Source organism: Heterocephalus glaber, unplaced genomic scaffold (assembly GCF_053883595.1).
Source record: "Heterocephalus glaber isolate CG9 unplaced genomic scaffold, H.glaber_assembly_v1.0 deba00000818, whole genome shotgun sequence".
Classification (NCBI taxonomy): Eukaryota; Metazoa; Chordata; class Mammalia; order Rodentia; family Bathyergidae; genus Heterocephalus; species Heterocephalus glaber.
The window spans coordinates 8,696,567-8,716,752 of NW_028258164.1; the positions used below are offsets into that span (position 1 = coordinate 8,696,567).

General features: G+C 37.0%; 1 protein-coding gene, 1 long non-coding RNA gene and 1 pseudogene across 2 annotated transcripts in view; 2 read left to right on the forward strand and 1 right to left on the reverse strand.

The window, feature by feature from the left end:
• The window catches only part of LOC147828957 (uncharacterized), a 43,717-nt gene extending 30,615 nt beyond the window's left edge, over positions 1-13,102 (forward strand). The window contains exons 3-4 of the long non-coding RNA XR_015449910.1: positions 8,122-8,218; positions 12,916-13,102. This is a non-coding gene — a long non-coding RNA (uncharacterized LOC147828957). The remainder of the gene's footprint in view (positions 1-8,121; positions 8,219-12,915) is intronic.
• LOC101702371 (guanine nucleotide-binding protein-like 3 pseudogene) lies at positions 8,518-9,495 on the reverse strand (annotated as a pseudogene).
• A 501-nt stretch (positions 13,103-13,603) lies between the features above and the next one.
• LOC101707166 (olfactory receptor 2F1) lies at positions 13,604-14,557 on the forward strand. The gene has a single exon (XM_004860480.1). The coding sequence runs from the start codon at positions 13,604-13,606 to the stop codon at positions 14,555-14,557; it is 954 nt and encodes a 317-aa protein (XP_004860537.1).
• Positions 14,558-20,186: the final 5,629 nt, after the last annotated feature.

Sequence of the window (20,186 nt, forward strand, 5' to 3'; positions counted from 1 at the left end):
TAGTTTCACCTTAATTTTCCTTATAAAGTATAAGATATTTTATTACCTAGTATCTCAATCTGTGGATAACAAGATGTAGAAAAGAGTGAAAAAATGCTGTAAAATTTGAATTTTTTCTAGTTCTATGAATGCAGACCATCATCTTTGATATGTACAAAAATGAAGAAAATGGAAACAAAATCACTAAGCAAACAAAGTTCAGCTGAGCTATATAGGTAAATGTACATTTTTGGTATTTGAGTATGTCTCATTTCTAGGATAATGTGGCAAATTTTTTAAAAAGATGCTTCTTCATTTCTTCATTCCTCCATTAACATTTCATTGTGCAGTTATGCAGGCCATGAATTTTCTAGGAGCTAGTGATGGATGAGAAAATAAAACACACTAAAATCCTTTTCTTCATTGTGCTTGCAAACTGTTGAGAACAGATGGATAAGCACAATAATAAGCAAAGTGCATATGAACTTTAAGATGCATTAGAAAGTGAAAAGTCTGTAGAAAAAAAATAAATGAACTTAGGAAAATCAAATTTGCAGAGGTTAGGATGATTTTGATTGTCTTGCCAAGAAAATGAATGTGGGCAAAACTTTGAACATGTAGAATGAACCTTAGAGTATCTGCCAAAGAGGGTCCCAATATAGACACCAGCCAGTGCAGAGATATTTTTAGGAGAAAAAGTGCCAGCCATGGCCAGTGAGTACCAAGAGCTGAGAATTAGAGAGAAGGGAGTGGGAGATGAGGTGAAGAAATGTGTGCACAACTCACCAAGAGAAAAGCCAGGGACTAAGTAAGAGAATTTACTGATGAAAGCCAGGTTGGTGCATAAGTAACATCAGTTTTACCTTCTACATAAATTCCAAATTCTTTCACTTCTCTTTCTCCCACTATCTTAATTTTTCATGAGTCCTTAGATCAGCCAGAGAAATGAAATTGAATCTGCTAATTTAAAAATAGTGTCTGAATATTATGTTAAAATATTTTGTAAGTGAAGGATCCAAACTTTTAGTTAGATCATCTGTGGAAATGGCATCCTGAAGAATTTACACAAGTCATAGGTTAACAATAGTTTTGAGGTATATTTTTCATAAATGCCAAGGACCTTTTTATCATGTAGGTCAGAAAAGAAACTTTTGATGAAAGGAAATTAGGTGTATCTCATCTTTAAATAAAAATAAGAAGAAAACCCAAAGGGCTTTAGGGGTAGAAAAACTAGATGATCATTTTCAAGAATAACCTGCCTCTATAAATCTAGGTAGCTTCTTTTTGGGTTTCAGGTGGTAGAGAAAAACAGAGAGAGAATGGAGACAGGATGAGCTACTAGGATTTTTGTGGAGAAAAAAGGTAGCTGGAAAAGCAACCCAATATATATTTTTTAAACTAGCTCTAAGTGCTTAAACTAGGAAAATTGACTGGGAGGGACAGAGGACTGGCTTTGGAAACTGTCCAGGGAGGCAATTGCCAATAGCCTTGAAGTCCTTGTCCTACTTCTCTGTGATGAGTCATCCTTGTGTAGGGCAAAACGGAGGAAAATCTACACAGAGTGGAGAGTCAGGGGACACTGATGCCCAGGAAGACCAAGGGTTAATTTTGGGAATCATTCTTTGAAGGTCTCTTCCTATGTTTATAGTTTGAGCTAAGTTTCTAGAGAAAAATCAGATGAATAAACAAAAAAGTGAAACCTGGCATTTCTTCCTTCTGTTATATGTAAACTGAAAAATGAAAAGAAAAACAAAAGCTTATTGTGCCAGCCCTGTTACTTTCCAAGTGTGTATAATTCATCATCTTTAACTAGTATCATCGTTGTATGCAATAGATGCAAAATTTGGCTAATTTAAGCAGGATATACATTTTAGTAAGGGAGGCTGAATAACTCACATAAGCTCTAAGAATTAGATGTGGGATTGAGCAATGTTGAGAAAAGTTCACAAATCATTCTGCACAGCTGGTTCTGTAGACTGGTTCTGAGACTACACTGCTGTAGTCTCATCTGAGTCCAAACAGTGTAGTGCATGATGTTAATGCTTCCTGGGGTTTGAACATTGCTAGAAGTGTTGTCATTACTGAGTCTGGAAACTGAGCTCCATGCCAGCCTCACCAAGGTTAATTCTGGGCATTTACTCCCTCTTTGCATCCATGGCCCTGGTGCCACATTCTGGCAGGAGAGCATATCGGTGACAGAACCTGTGCCCTGATTCCATGGATGCCGAGAATATTTGAGCCTCTCCTGAGTTCGGAGGCCTCAAGCAAGAGAGAAACTTGTAGACACTGGGCAAAAAAATAGGTAATGACATGCTGTCTTCACCCCTTTGTCTACTCCAAATCAACACATTTACTTCTCGTATTAATAGCCCCTTCTCTTTAAAAGGTCCCATCTAAAACAAAGCACAACTAGAGTGCACTATCTGTCTCATCAGGACTGGATTACTAATCTTGGATGTCATTTCACTCTAGAATATCAAAATCCTGTCTGGATATTCTGCAACTCTGGACTAATCTGAAAAATATTCTTCATGAGCAAACCCAAACAATGAGTGAGGTAAAGGAGAAGGAAGAAACATTATCCAAAACACAGATATACATAGACACACCAAGGAGGACAATAAGTGCAAATGCTACATCCTCATTTCTGTGACTCATCTGTGGTCCCAGAGTTTGTGACTCTTCTCTACATATCTCATGATTCTTTCACCCAGCTCCCCCCTCCCCCACTAGGCAACACCCCCTAATAACACATTCAACTACACACATCAGTGGTCTAACATACCAAAGAGTCAAGCAATTCCTTGAGTCAAATACCTTTCTAGGAGTCTTTAAATTCAGACAAACTGACAATAAAGCTTAACTGTCACAGTATTCAGTGTTAAATATAATAACTATAGAGATTTTTTGTAGCTGACATCAGGCTGAAGAAGAATCCATCTGTAAATTATTTAATGAGAGTGTTTGTTATGAATAGATGTTAAATGACATGCATCTACTGAAGCAATTATGTATTTTTCTTTAATTTGTTGATATGGTGAACTACATTGATTAATTTTTCAAATATTCATTTAATTTCACAATCCCTGATTTAATTCCTCAGTATCTTGTTAATAATTTTGTATCTTTGTTCTTTACGGTTTTTGCATTACAGTTCTTCTTTCCATGATGGGGTCTTGCTTTTTTTTTCAGTATCAGAATAATGTGTGCCTCATGAAATCAGTTCTGAAATGTTCCCTGCTCTTCTATTAGGAAAATGTTTTTACAAAATTGTTTTTCCTTCCTTCTGCTTGTTTGGTTTAATTTGCCTTTTCTCTCATTTCTTAAGTTAGAAATTACAGTGTCAGTTTTGGGGCCTGTCTTCTTTTCTAATACATGCATTTAATGCTCTAAACTTCCCTCTAAGGAGCATTTTGTGTTCTCTCACAAATGTTCATATGTTTATTTTCATTTCTACTCAATTTAATGCATTTAACAATTTCTCTTAAATTTCCTCTGTGACTCATGTGTCATGTAGGAACAGTTTGCTTAATGTGCTAATTTTCTAATATTTGGATATTTTAGATATGACTTCCTGTTTTAAATTTCTATTTGAATTTGCTATTGTCAGAGAATATACTTTGCTTTTCACTTCAAATTTTGTCTTATGGCTTAGAATGTACTCTATCTCAGTTAATGTTCTGTGTATAGTTTAAATTATTATGTGTTCTACTATTGACTGTGGCATTCAATAAATGGCAATTAGACTGTTTAATAGTGCTACAAGTACTCTTTATCCTTATAGGTTTTCTGTATATTCTACTAATTACTCAGAGAGGCATGTTGAAGTCTTCAACTGCTAACATGGTTTTATCTGTTTCCCCTTTCAATTATTTTCACTATCATGAAAGAAGCACTTATCTTCATGTGTTTGGCTTCTGTATTTAATTTTCCCATGTCCTAGCTAACATTGTTTATAAGCCCAACATTGTGAAGTCTTAAAGAACATGCCCGAAAGTTGAAAAGTGATTCTTTCTTCATAAATCTTAAAAATTTCAACAAATAAAAAAATGAACAATTCTCTGTTAAGGATTTTGGAAGACCCTTTTACTTTCCTTTTCCCTCTCTGTAGATAATAAGGCTCTGTTCAGGTAGACATTTTTTTTTTGACTCTTAAATCTTAAGCAAAATCTTAAAATAATGTGATGTTATTATGTTTGGAATGTAAATAGCACCATCAAAATACGTAGATATCTACAGACACTTGCAATGCTCATTGCCTGTAACCCTAGGGTTTGAATCAAGCTCACTTGCCTACAGAAGGAGAGATAAGGAGGTACTACAGCCAAAGATGCAAATGGGCTTGGTTCACCAAGTGAGGATGCAGGACCATGACTCACTAAGAGTATGAAGACTAAAGTTAGGTTTGGGCTCTGGAAGACCATCCTAGAACCTCATGAGGCTGACTGGCTTCTATGACCTTTTAGAATAATTTAAGTCTTCAATGGCACTTTGAAAGGGAGAGGGATGTAGCAGAACAGCTTTCCATAGGGAGAAGAAGGGCAGTGTAGAACCCCTCCTCTGGAGAATTGGGAATGGTAACAGCAATTAACACTAATGCATGAAGCTCCTTGGGAAATATGACAGCCCCACATTCCTAAAGAAGCCTTCACCCCACTTCCTTAGGTCTGTGTGTGAGCCCACTGTGAGGACACTTATGCATATCTTCTAAGTTTCACTCACAATATATTGCATTCTCAGGTGATTTCTGAACCCTGGAGCCAAAGGAATAGAGGATTTTTAACCTCTGTTATACATCATTTTGTTGGAAGGAAGCACACTCTTTAAGATATAGCTTCAACCTAGATCGAAGTAGATAAGTCTATTTTTTCAGGTGCCAATTAATATCTAAGAGCTCCTAATAGAAGTGTGAACTGTGGGAATAATGGATTTTAAGCAGGCTCTGAAGGGATGGGACTACACTGATCTGATATGTTAGAGATTATGATCCATTCATGCAATCTTTTCATCCTAAGTATTATAACAAATAATTCTGGTTTCCTGAAGGTAAGTGCTCTGGTGCACTTTGGAGGAAGAACAGATTTCTCAATAACTCCATTGTAAGGGAATTATACTTCAAAGGAATACTCTGGTCTTAGGTATAGAGGCCAAAAGCTGTAAAGCAGGTGAGCAGTTGCAGAATGAAATCATCATAATAAATAGCACCAAAAGTGAATTTCAAGATTGAACCTGTTTGAGACACTGGGTCTCAATAAATGGACACATTGCATGAGCTATCAGGCAACCAAATCCAGAAAGAAAGTAGACATCAAGACCTTAAATAAGAAAAAGTAATTGCTTGCTCAAAATATGAAATCATTTTTACATCACCCACTTAAGGAGCCTTGATGTTCTTTGTCCAAATGATAAGATGACAAAATGCTGTTATTGGTGACAGATGTAGTCTGTGTAGATAACTGTCAAGAGCTCAGCCACAGGTCAGATGAATGTGTCTCTAAATGAAAGATCCATTTCCATGGGTGACTTCATGTGTAAAGGTAAGGCTCTTCTTTATTTTGATGAACATGAAAGAAAATGTCTGTACACTGCTTTTTTTACCTTCTATATGTAGGACTTTATCCCAGTTTAGATTGTAGAAGACTCCAATAAGGAGGTCAGATATGACTAGCACTTAAAGGCATTTTATAAAATTAATACACAAATTTTCCCAGGAAAAGAATTTTTGGGTCATTAATCCTCAGCTCTGGGAAATCATCACTTTAATGAATGAGAGATAATATTGGTCAACTATTTACCTCTAAAAGCCACTGTCTTTCAGATTAGATTTTCATGGTTGATACAGTTTTTTTCCAACTGTGCACTCCTTGAGTTGACATGTGTTGCACCTGGGGGATGAGCACCCTCCACTGCCCATGGGAAGCTCTCTGGGATTCATAAACTCAGCCCCAGTAAAACAATTACAGGGACAAAATGTAAAAAAAGGAAGACACTTTATTTGTGAGGAGGAAAAGGAAAGGTGGGGGGAGGTAGATAGCTACCCTGATAAGAAAGAATCAGGGTAGGGGGCTCCAGAAAGATGGAGGATCCCATGGGTCATTGTTCCTGGCTGCGTTTATGGAGAGTCAGAGACACACACACACACACACACACCCCGCCCCCAAACTTGCCTTAACTGGATTGGCTTCCAGGCACTGCTGCCTAATGTTATTTCTTCCAGTGGTCTACATGCAGCTTTTTTCTGTCTGTTTGTTTACTTGTCCCCGACCTATTTTTCAGGGCCTTATCTTTGGAGTGGTGGTGGGTTGGCAATAGGGTGCTTTATTCATAGTTTGATTAGAGTTGGTAAGGCGGTATGTGGATATCTATTGTACTCTATAATTATATGATGACTACAGAGATCCTAGAGTGGATACCCTAGAGTGCATAGGTGTAAATAAGAGCTTTCCCCAAAGTCACTCAGCAAACCTCTCCGTGTGTCTCCCTGTCTCCCCTGTATTGTACTGGAGTGGAGAGGGACAGCTGCCTTAGATCTGGCTTAAGGTACTTGACTCTCTCTGTACTCTGCCTGCAGCTTTTTCCTGCTCCGGTCTCTTGCTGCGAGTCCCGAGGCCATTTGGTGCCTTTCTTTATCTGATTTTTCCCTCTTTCTGCCCCAGTACTTGACCTACTTCTCCTGGGAATTTCTCTAGTAAAGTTTTAACTCCTTCTAGTCAGGATTAGCCAGAAGACCTAATGAGGCGCTTATTCTACTGTTTTTGTTATGTCTACAGATCCCTGCCCCTACATATGAATAGTAAAAAAGATTATTATAAAATATATTTTGGAGACCCTGGGCATTTCTTTTATGGTGGGCATATCTCCTGCATCTACCCATCAACACTTCATTCTTCTTAGGGAAGGAAAAGGAGATTATAATTTTTAAAGTAACCACTGAGTAGGAATGGAAAATGCTAGATAGCTTTAAATGTATAATGCACCTACTGGGTTAGGTTGATGAAATGTGTCACTGTTTGGAAGGGAAATGACAGCTAAGTGTCAAGCCCTGGCTACTTCCTTGCTTGCAAAGCTAGGTATTTAGAAGTGTTGGTCAATAGGCAGCAAGTAGATGGGATGCAGTTAAAGGCTGGAGAAGAACACAGAGAAGAACAGCATCAAGCAGCATCCCAGAGACCATGTGTGATGATCTCTTCTGTGCAGTATCCCCGGAGTGAACAGTTCTGTCGTGGATCAGACCTCTCATCTTTTTTTTAAATAAGCATTTGCTCACAGCTCCTTCAAGGTCTTTTTGTGTCTATTAGAGCAGGGATATGAGGAGGCTGAGGTATCCAAAGAGACACTTTAAATTGAGAAGTCACATTTTTATTGGAAATATATTCTTTCTAGCATTCAGCAGAAATTAGGGAGGTTGGCATTAATGGGACTCCCATCAACATGTCAGAGTTGAGTAAATTAAGTAAAAAGACTAGCCAAAGGATACTTGATATCATGATTCTAAAATCCCCATGTTAGTGGAAAATTTTACTAAAATTCCTGCATGAGAATTTACCATTAGAAATATGTTTAACTTGGCTTAAGGACTAGACTTTTTTGATACTCCTTTTAAGACAAGGGGAAGGAAGAGTAGTTTTAGAGTAGGGCTGTGTCACTGGAAGGCAGGCAAGCCGGATGCAGGAAGCTACAGAGAATGGCATGAAGTTGCCTCACAGATAAAGGGTTAGAAGCCACACTGGAGAAAAGGGAGGTAGAAACATTAAATTTTATCTACTTCATCCAAACAAAAGATAACCCAGGTTTTAACATTAGCTCCTATGGTTGTGTGAATTCCATACTCCTCATCTTTTTAGCAAATATATATTTCCAACCAAAGATATCACAAGGTGGTAGAATATTGAAAAATAGAAGCAATAATAAGTGCATTTACCAAGATATAATAAATTGAAAAAATCACACTTAATTTGTTAAAATTATATTTTTAAAGAATTATATAACAACTTCCATGGAATCAATGAATAGATTTGTTTCATTTTTAAAAATTATGCTTGATTGAAATTTTACTTTTAAATTAGATGTATTGTGTCATGGAAAATGTTTTGTGTGAGGAAAGTGAACACCTACTTTTTTGTCTTTGTTTCTTTGTCATAGACAGAAGAACATTGATGTCTTGATATTTGCTGGGCTGGATAATCACTGATTCATAGCAGAAGGCAGGCGGAGGTACTTCTAATAAGCACAAACAAGGGTAATGTTTTTTCATTTATTTGTTTAACAAAGGAAAATTGTATTCTGTAGACTTCCAAGTGTTTCACAAAAATGGTATTAAGTAATACATATATTAATTAGCTTGATTTAGCAATTCCAATAAAAGTAATATATATTTTTTGTTTTTATGTAATTATTTCATCACTTCAATGTGTACATGATGATACATATTCACAAAATTTATACAGCTTATGCCATACCAAAACTGGCACATTACATACATACTTTAGCAGTTAGCCTGAAATGTTAAGAAAATCCTTATAAAAGGATGAGGTTCTGTTACACATAATCAGTGCTGAAGTCATAAACATCATCCTCTTTAGTCTTTTCATCCAAGATAATAAAAGATCTTGTAGATGGCTCACCCACTATAGATTCCTTTGGGAGTGCCTCACTTGTCTAGGGGACATGTCTGAGATCCTTTCCTTATCTTCCCTGTCCTCACTTTCCTCCAGTTTCCCCATCACCTCTGCTTTGGCAATTCAGATATTTCTTTTTCCTCCATTGTTCCATTTGTCAGGCCCAAAGACCAGAAAAGTATGCTATTGGCTGAAGAAGGGCCCTGGATGGCTTATATGTTGTGTGCATTGTTCTTTTCCAGTTCTTCCAGATTAAAGCCCCTTTTCATGTCTGCCACAATATTTTCATTAAAATGTGGTGGAGGAATCCAGAGTGTAGGGGTTGGGCAATAGTAACCTAATGAAGCACCTGTCCACTCAGACCACAGCAATTTGGCAGCTCATTCAACATTTGGGCTTCCACCGTTTTGGTGCAGATCTCTTCTTTGAGCGAGATTAGTAAAAAATTTCAGAGAATTCTTATAGTGTGGGACATTATATTTTAGAACTACCTGTCTAGCATCAGCCTGGGACAGGATGACCCTGGCAGCCTCCAGTGGCTTTACTACCTCAATACTTGCTGGACTCCACAGAGCGAGTGCAGTGGAGGAATTAAGTGGTAACACAATGAAACTTGGACTATCTATGATTGTGATCTGTTCGTCCAAGGGAGCAACCTGCATGCTTCTTGTAAGCCCCATGGATATACCAACATTACAATTCATTCTTGTTTTAAGCTATTAATGATGCTACTTTTCCCCACATTTGGGATACCAATCACTCCAACCTGGATAGGCTTGCTGAAAGTCTCTTTAAAACCTCCAAGAAGTTTCAAAAGGCCCTCTTTCCCAAACCAGACTTTACGTTTGAATGAAACAGCTTTCTTCTTTACCTTCACGTGATAAAATTTCAAATACATTAGTTTAATTATTCTGACAATGCATAAAACCCAATCACCAGACTATTTTCCTTCAGATGATCTTTGGGTGAAATCTAAAGGTAATCTTTTAACTGAGAAATTCTGATATTTGCTGTCTGTACTTCTCCAACTTCTGCAGTTTCTGTGTCATTCACATTAAAGCTCCCCTTTTCAACTTGTGTCTGACAGATTTTAAAGGACAAGTGCAAGCTTATATACTAGTTTGCAATAAGTTTAGGCATTTTATATTTTAATCTCTCATTTAGAATTATTTCATTGTTAAACAGTTCACAGAAAAAAAAACTTGTTCAACAAAAGCATAACAAATTTCAAGCAGTAATGGTAGTGTTTTAAGGATCTAGTAATTTTTCATGCACTCTTTGAATGAGAACTTTTTATTTTTTATTTCCTTCCTTCCTTCTTCACTTCCTCCCTCCCTCTTTCCCTCCCTTCCTTTCTCCCTCCTTCCCCCTGACCTCTATCTTTTTCTTATGCTTGGGGTCAAACCCAGGGCTTTGCACATGTAATCCTATATCTGAGCTATCCCCCTGACCCAAAAGCTTTTTAATGCTATTATATAGTATGTTTTATTCATTATGGTCACATTAATTATTCTAATTCACTGCAATTCATAAAACATAGGCAAAAGGAAATTGTTCCTTCATTATGCTTATGTCTAAGAAGATGAACAGCGAGGATGCATCATTCTTCAATCTGATGCTCTGAGCTAGCAGCTTGGATTGCTTATTTTTGAGTAGAAGAGCTCTTAAAATGTGTAGAGGGTATGGTTTGATGCTTAGTGAATATGAGGATATCACCCAAAGAATGCAAAAGAGGGGATTTTATTGTTTGTTACAAGAGCATTAGATGTCTGGCAGACAAGTGAAATACCTGGAATTGAACAAATACTGAGAGGAGACTGTAAAGCAGACTTGGATATGAAGAAGAGTTCAATAGCATCGACAATAAGCTATGTTCAGTGTTTAAAACAAATGTGATCTGAACACAGAACCATGGTCCATGAGTCTACACTGTGTTAAGAGGCTTTTGTTGTCATGTTTGTGTGTATAAATACAGTAAATATTCCTCACATTTTTTGCTTAGTGTTTTTACTTCAATGAAAAACACCAGTTTAGTGAGAGCTATAGAATCTACAAATTAGTTACAGCTGAAAAGATCAAGCTCTAGCTTCCTGAGGGGAGAAGTTAGACATGAACTGTATTTTTGGGCATCTATTCCACTTATTGTAAAGTAAGGGTGGAAATGGAATTATATTTAGATGGAAGGGGAGGGTGAAGTAATATGAAGATGCTATTAACTTAAGATGTGTTAAAATATCTGGCCAACATATTTCCTTCAATTGGCTTTCCAACTGAAGATGATATTTCTATTTTCTTTAACATGAGTCCAAAAAGGGTAAAGAAAAAGTGTATATTTGGATATTAATTATTTTATAACCTAGAAAATTGCCTACTGATCAGTAAAAGGTATTGAAGTGTTAGAAAGCTATTTCAATAAAATTCTTTCTGTAAAACACACAGCAAGATAATTGCTACAATTAACAAAATCAAAATAAGCAGTAAGACAAGACTAGATTATAGATGGTGTGAAAACCTTTCTGTCCAAGATTAATTTAATTCTGTATATACTTAGATATTATAGATAATGTTTATACATGAAAATGATATGAATACATTTGTATTTTGCACTATTAATTTGGAGATAAAGTGTATGATGTTTGGAGTAGTTGGAGGTTACACGAGGGAAATTAACACATAATCTCTTGCCCATATAACATGGGCATAGAGCCAGGGAGGCTAAGTATGTATGAAGAGCAAGGGAAGAGAAGAGAGATATGTAGTAAAAGATATAAAGGAAAAGCATTTATAGAGAGCTTGTGGAGTGGTAAGAAAGAGGAAAAGCCAAAACATAATTTACTGGGGCAATGGGAATATTCTAGTTCTATTGCTAGAAATAAGCTCAGGAGGAAATCAAGGCTGTGGACAGATGAACATGATTGTTAGTGAGATATTTAGGAAACATTTATCAAGTTGCTTAATAGAGCATATGCACATTTGGTGAGCAGAGAATCTTAGACAATGCTCACAGCAATAGAGTAGAGGATTTAGAGATTTTAAAAATGCAAAGAGGAAAATTAGACTGAGGGGAAAGCAGGAGAGAAGCATAACACAGAGTTGAGAGTTTCAAGGAATAGACAACGTTGTTAAAAATAAAGAAGAAATAAAGATATGATGAAATCTCTGGAGTTAATGATGGAAGATTATCAGTAGCTTTCAAGTTTTCAAATTTTATTGATTAATGAGAGTAGAAATTTCCATGACCAACAGGATGAATAATAGGACATGAATCTGGAAAATGGACACCAATAATTCCAGATGCAAAACAGAGTTTTAGAATGATAAATGTATAGCAAAATTTCCTCTCCTAAAACTGAAAAACTTGTTATGTAAATACTTTGATAACAAAGGAAATATCTATATATTTCCTTTTATAAAGAAAAAGAAGGAGCCACTCTGGAGATACAGAAATCTGAGGGTGGTAGAGAGGGATAATTGTGAAGAAAAGGGATCCTGAAAGAGGTAGAGAGCATGAAATCAAGACTAATTATCATCACTTAGTAATGGGCACCTCCCTATGCAGGCCCTCATGCAGGAACTGTAATCCTTCAACCTTTGGTTTCCCCAGTGACCCTTCTACTTAGTTAATATTATGCACGGGTTAAAGATGAAGAAAGATGCAGCTCAAAGAGGCTAAGTAGATATCTCCAGGCCCCAAGATGCAAGGGATGTGGGTTTAAACACAAGCTGATGGGCTGTGAAATTTATGCTATTTCTAGGATGTGACACTGTCACTCATTTGTAATGAGACAGGGATGTAGCGGAGATGGATGGCCATTCAAGATGAGTATGGTGAGCATGGTCTTGCCCGTGCTCCAGGAAGCAGCCCACGATGCAACAGCAATTTGTTCTGTGTCTTTTCCTTCAATTACTAGATCTGATCAGGGAAAGGTAATATTCACCCTGGCACTTGTAGCAAAGGTGGTACTTCAAATATATTTTCCAAATTAATGGGAAAAATGTCTAACTTAGATACAGACCTATAGCATATTCAAGAACACTTCACAGATTTTTTAAATGAACTATTTTTAAGGGTTTAGAATTTAAATTTAGATTTTTTGAGACAATGTGGAATTTTCTCAGGCTGATTAAGATTTTAGAAAAGCAGCAAAAGTAGAGGATGAAGTATCAGGATAAACAAGCAAACAAGGGACTGTTGAGAAGGAGGTCAGATCTCAAGGATGGTATTAGGGAAGAGTCCATGAAAAACATATTTACACATGATGTGTGGTCCTTGCAGGAGATAAGCATTTCTGAAACAGTTTTGATTTGTTCTTTACAGAGTTGAAGCACTAATAATACCTGCTGCTTTATCAACTCTAAAACAGAGGTCCTGTTGCTGGTAACATCCATATGACTACAGTTCTACTGTCAACGATTCAAAAGTACTTTCCACATATGTTATCTGAGCTTATTTGTGTTATCGTGCTCTTTATATACTAAACTTTATCTCTGAAGAAACATAGTAAAACTACCTAATAAAACTACATTTTAAACCAATATTTTCTGATTTCAGATCCGTATTTCTTTCAAATCTTTCCCTGATTTAGATTTATACATTTCACCAAGTAGGATCTACTGGACTCACTGAAGATAATTTTTAATTGCCCAACCACAGTCTTCTTAATTGTGTATGATTTTACCTATCACTGTCACGTGCCATTTTCTCCCTACCCCAGAATCTGAGGTAAGTTAGTAAAATGGTAGAGCTATTGGAATTGCAATGCATTATCTCCAAGGTACAAGTGACCTTCCTGATAAGGAGTTACGTCCTCATGAAGGTATTCCACTGTCTTTCTGGTGCAAAATAGATATGAAAAGAATACCAGGTTCAAGCCATCTTCTTGCCCAATCCATGATCTGAAATACCTGGTCAAGGTGGCTGGTTTTTGAAGATATATTTACAAAAACATATTTTATGGTTCTCTTATCTCTTATTTCTGACTCTGATTGCAGATTAACAGTTTTTAATGGGAACAAATAATCACACGTGGGTGAGTGAATTTATTCTCCGTGGCCTATCCAGTGACTGGGATATTCAAGCCTCACTCTTTGTCCTGTTCTTGGTCATGTACCTGGTGACAGTGCTGGGGAACTTCCTCATTGTTCTTCTGATCAGACTGGACAGCAGACTCCACACTCCCATGTACTTCTTTCTCACCAACCTCTCCCTTGTGGATGTGTCTTATGCCACCAGCATAGTCCCTCAGCTGCTGGTGCATTTTCTTGCAGAACATAAAGCAGTCCCATTTCTGAGCTGTGCAGCCCAGTTATTTTTCTCCTTGGCCTTGGGTGGGATTGAGTTTGTTCTGCTGGCAGTGATGGCCTATGACCGCTATGTGGCTGTGTGTGACCCCCTGAGGTATTCTTCTATCATGCATTCAGGACTGTGTGCTAAATTGGCCATTACATCATGGGTCAGTGGCTCCACCAACTCTCTTATGCAGACTGCTATCACCTTTCAGCTACCCATGTGCACAAACAAGTATATTGATCATATATCTTGTGAACTACTAGCTGTGGTCAGGCTGGCTTGTGTGGACACTTCCTCCAATGAAGTGGCCATCATGGTTTCTAGCATTGTGCTGCTGATGACCCCCTTTTTCCTGGTTCTCTTGTCCTACATCCAGATCATCTCCACCATCCTAAAGATACAGTCTAGAGAGGGGAGAAGGAAAGCCTTCCATACCTGTGCCTCTCACCTCACTGTGGTTGCCCTGTGCTATGGCATGGCCATTTTCACCTACACCCAGCCCCACTCCAGTTCTTCTGTCCTTCAGGACAAGTTGATCTCTCTTTTCTATGCTGTTTTCACCCCCATGCTGAACCCTATGATTTATAGTCTAAGGAATAAAGAGGTGAAAGGGGCCTGGCAGAAAGTATTAGTACAATTTTCTGGATTAACATCAAAACTGTCAACTTGATGATTTATGGGCATCATTGAAGAAAAGAGCTTTGCCCTAGTATTCTCTACTCTTCTCAGATAAGACAATATGAACTGCATTACCATGGCAAATGTGAAGAAGTTGTAATGTGTATTGGTCATGTTATGTAGGAGGCCAAGTGATTGTGTTGGGGGTGGATGTAGTGATATGGCACAGCAGCATGTTCAGTGAAGTTATGCACTGCTGTCATAGAACTTCCACATGGAAGTTCATTCATTTCTATGGCCTGGCAATAATTGGAAAAAATTGCTCACATTTTTGATAATTGACATTGTTTATAATCATAGACTTATCCATGGGTCTTATCTTGTGCCACAGGAACTTATACAAACACATTTTGAAAAGGGTTGTAATGTTTCCCATGGAAACAAAATGGCTTTTCACATTTGGACACTCACTTAAAACAATGTGTGACATGTTTAGCCATGACATGTGAGAGGCAACATTCTCTGGAGAGTGTTGTTTGCAAGACAGATGGAAACGTTTTCGTACAGAACCTACTAAACGTGTGTGTAATGCCTTTCAGTCAACCCTGACAGTAGCAACTGTAGAAAGATCAAGTGAAGGTCTTGTTTACTCTGATAGCAACCTAACCAAAGGTTTTTTTATACAAAGCTATATTACTGGCCATGGAAAAGCTAAGATTCAGGCACTGACGGTAGTCAAGCAATTTGAAAGGAATTTTACTACATGCATAAGGAGTATCATTTAGAATGTTAAAACTCTTCAATTTGTACAATCCATGAACTTTCTCTGGAACTTCGGTAATAAAATAAACACATAAATTATGAAGTGAAGAATAAGATATCAAAAGCCTAGTTAATTTAAGAAAGGGCAGACTCATCACCGAGTCCAATGAAAGATAAAAAAATTTTAATAGTAATTTGGGGGAGCCAGGTAGTTCAGTCAGCAGTGGTAATGTTACTCCCAACATTTTAAACATTTTTCTCATTTATACACACATGCACACACACACACACACACACACACACACACCAGGTACTGGTCAGCCTTTGTAATCTTAGTGATTTGGTTTAAGAATGGACCTCATCTCTGATAGAAAGCCTCAATAATGGAAAGAAAGAAAGAAAGAAAGAAAGAAAGAAAGAAAGAAAGAAAGAAAGAAAGAAAGAAGTGAATAGGACTTGGGAAGAAGAAGGAGAAGGAGGAGAAGGAGAAGGAGAAGGAGAAGAAGAAGAAGAAGAGGAAAAAGAAGAAGAAGAAGAAGAAGAAGAAGAAGAAGAAGAAGAAGAAGAAGAAGAAGAAGAAGAAGAAGAAGAAGAAGAAGAAGAAAAAGAAGAAGTGTCTACATATTTTCTTCCTGATGTCTCTCCTTTAAGTAAGTTCATTGACAATTGTTATGTTTCTCAACAGTGTCATAGAACCTCATGGTTCAGGCAGAGTCAGACTCATACAGTCTGCATACCATTTGAAATTTGAATTTTACCTTCATAATAATACAATACAAATTCTTGCAAGATAGGCAGCCATTCAAAAATGTCATGTCTAGCAAAGTATCTATTGATGTCAAAGCAATAGGAATGTCGACTGTGTCCCACGGTCGATGAATGTTCATGCACACAATAGTTGATATAGTACAGTCCTAACAAGAGTATCTATGCATTAGAAGGATGACAGACAATGAAATAATTATAATGCATTCTAATATGTATTAAAGTGAGAGTGAGTCTATTGGGGATGATTTCAGAAGTCTTCCTATAATAGAACCCTTAGTTTGAGTCTAGAACCATTAGATCCAGTTATGCAGATGACAAGGTGCCCAGCAAGGGAACAACATGTACAGAGGTGTAGAGATGAAGTCAACTATGTGAATCCAAAGGTGTGGAGAGCTCAATTGTAGGGTGGATAAAAGTGAAAAGCAGTAAAGATAATAGCAGGTGGGTAGACATGGTTAGATCCTGGAAGGCATCGATGCCAATTATTGTGATAGCAATGGAGAGCTAGTAAGGACTCTTTAGAAAAAGTTGACTTTAAAAATTTCATGTTTGAAATGTCACTCTGAAGCAGGACTTAAAGACAAACAGTTTTTCCCAGCGTTGGATAGTGCCCGCCCCCCAGATCACACCCCCCTCCCTTGTAGGTATAACTCCTCATTTTGGTACAGATAAAATTGATAACTATATCTTGTCAATAAAGTTTATGCCATCTTGTTCTCACAAGGTTCACAAAGTTCTGCCTTCTTTCAAAGCTGAATTGTAAAACTGCCTTGTTCTGTTTCTGTAAACTCACTTGCCTCATCGCTAGAAAGACCAACACCTTCAACCAAATGTATAAAAACTGAAACTTTTCTTTGTTCAACATTCTTCCTCTGGACATTAGTCCATTGAGGTGGTGTTCACCTAAGATAAATCCTCCTGTTTCCCAGTGGTCTCTCCTGTCTCTCAAATTCCCCAACAACTCTAACAAGTGAAAAAGTGGAAGAAAAGGCTAGAGCAAGGAGACAAGAAATGGGCTGCTCCAGAAATAACTGTTGAGACACTAGAGGAAACTGAACTGTGGTTGCATCGATGGGAAACAGGAAAGTCAAGTCAAACCATGTAACTTGAGAGATTTAAGAATTTCCAGATTAGAATTCAACATGGGTCTTATTCCTCCTTTAAAATGTTATGGTTCTCTCTGAAGAGTCTCTAAATTGTGTACTAAATTGGAAAATTTACTACCATGAATATAGCCTGTATATAATGATATGGGAATGAGAGGAAAGAAGAAAATTAATAAAGTATGCAAGTATACACATGATACATCAGGAAGAAAAATATATGGAAATACTATATCCTTATTTTCATGACTAACTGTATGATCACAGTGTGACTTTGCTCTACTAATCATCCCATGATTTCTTTGCCCTCCGACAACTCTTCAGCTTGTTTGGTGTCTTTAAATGAAGGATTATTCAAATCTTCACTCTAAGAAGCATAAATACTGAGGATAGGCATTTGCTATGTAGTAACAGGCTATTATTGTCTCATATCTCATCTGTTGAATTTTTACCTTTTTTTTCATTTTCCTGGCATTTTCTCAGGGATGCAATTTCTTAGTTAATTGAATTTTCCATGAATTAAATTACTCGAGACTATAGCCATTCGCAATTATCAATTGCTCATGAAAGATATTCCCAATAGAAAAGTGGAAAGTATTGGTGTAGGGCTAAAATAAGATAAAATTTTAAACAAGATAGTCATATTTAAGAACTTTTTAAAAAAAGTCACTAAAAAGTGTTCAAAATAAAATCTTGTTCAGAAACTAATAACCAGTAAATCATCAGCAGAATTTTTAAATAAAAAGTTTAATATATGTAAAATTATATTTTGTTTAAACAAAAGTCCCAATAAGAAATTTCTATGACCATTATCTACTATGCCTCTTTTACAGTATAGTTTTATTGTCACTTCCTCACCCTTACCATTTAAATTATTTTTTGAGTAGAACTGCATTGTTTGACCCAATTGGAATTTGCGTGCACTCTGGATATTTTAATGATGTCGTGGGAGTATAGTTTTATATTCTTGATCCTATATCTCCTATTCAATAGAATTTAACCTTATTTTCTTTCTGACAATAGAATTTCATAGACATTGACTACAGTTCTACAGCTGATGCATGATGTTTCATTTCTTTCTTTCCAGGGCTTATTGCACTAGTTTATGTTTCTTAAAGGAAACAGATGTCTACTGACATGTTAGGCCGAATAATTCTTTGCTGGAGAGATATCCTGTGCATTGTAGGATACTTAGCAACATTCCTGACTTCTACCTACTAGACCACAGTAATCCACCAGGCATTGCCAAGACTTCCTTCAGCAGAGAGCTACTGAACTAAGTCCAGTGATTTGTTAGGCCTGAAAGATGGTGGAGTCCATGTCTCTTATTTCTTACTGTTTAGAATACATTTATAAATATAGAATATTCCTCCTCACAACTATTTCATCTTCCTGGGACATAGTTGGTACAGGAAATGTGGAAGAAAATTTTTAATGGTTTCCTTTTTTTTTTACCATTTTAAATACAACAAATGACATGGGATTTTTTCATTATCCTTATGAACTCATCAATAATTTACTTGATCTTTATTAATCTATTGCATTTTTAATCTTTATAGGTGTTAAAGTTATCTTGTATTTTGTGAATGACAGCCTATTTAATTTCCTGTTGATTCTGTAAGAAAGTACTACAACTTTGATTACTTAAAACAACATAAAATTATCATTTAAAAGTTATGAGGATCAGAGTTTGAAATTGGATTCATTTGGGCCAAAATCAAGATGTCCACAGTGCTGCATGACTTTCTGAAGTGCTCTATGGAATAAATAGCTTTTCTGTTTTCTCTGCTGCCTCAAGTGCCTCCATGCTTTGGCTTATGGTGCTTTAATTCATCTACAAGTCAAATAATACTGCAAGCTTCTCTGTGATCCTTTACTTCCATAATCATGCCTCTTTTTTCTGATCCTCATCAAAAAGTATGTATTGGTCAGCTTTCCACTCTTGGGACAAAATATTAAACAACCACAACTCATAGGGGGAGAGCTTTATTTAGGATCTCATTTTCAGTCCATAGTCATATGGTTCCAAATCAGAAACATCACACTGGAAAGCCATAACAGAAGATAGCTGCTTACCTCATGGCATCTGCAAGAAGAGAGCTGGGGAACAGTCTGAGAATAAGAGACCAGGATCTAAATATAGTCCTCAAAGTCACATACCCACGGTGCCCAACCAGACCCACCTCCTCATTGCCCATTCAGTTGTGAACTCATCATGTAAATTCATTGATGAAGGTAGTACTCTGACAATGCAATCACTTCTCCAAGAGTCTCTTAATCCAGTCAAGTGACAATCAAGGTTAACCAATAAAATTGGACCCTTTATCAACTTGATAGCTAATCATATCTCAAACAAAACTCAATCTCAAAATAAACACAAATACAAGGTCATAATTCCATCTAACATGGCATAATTATCCATGTACAAGCAGATACAGTAATTCCTTTACTAAAGTCTCAAGAATTCTAGCATTGCTCACAAGTCTAAGTTCAAAGTATTCTTTAAGACTAAAGACAAACTCTTACCTATGAATCCCTGTAGAATTCAAAAAGCAAGTCACGTGATCTGATGATACAATGGTATAGGGCAAACATTTTTATTCCAAAAGAAGAGAATAGGGATACAAAGAATCATACCAAAACAAACCTAGCAGGGCAAACATCTGGGATACATGGCAGCATGATTGGAGCCACATCATGGTCTTACTAGTGGCAGGTGCCATAGCCAGTCTCTTGGGCTGGCGTCCCTCACTACCTTCAGGTTCCTTAGCAAATGTTCCATGTGACTGGCACCTCTAAATTTCTGGAGCTTGCATTGTAGCTTGAGGCTGTGTCTGGTCTTATACCTTCCCCTGAATATTATTAGGAAGAATATTACAGATCTGAAGAGAGAATCATGAGATTAGTTCTGAATGCCCTTTTATCTGTGGATTCTAGACATTTTCTAGTCTAGTACTACTCACTCAGTGATTCTTTCTAGCTGGTATGGTAGCCTGCTTTTTCTCCCATGTGCTGGCCCTGGTAAAACAGAGCTCATGTCCCATGTCT

Excerpts from the sequence above, each read along its gene's own strand:
- LOC101707166 (XM_004860480.1), top strand. The coding sequence starts at position 13,604 with ATGGGAACAAATAATCACACGTGGGTGAGTGAATTTATTCTCCGTGGC.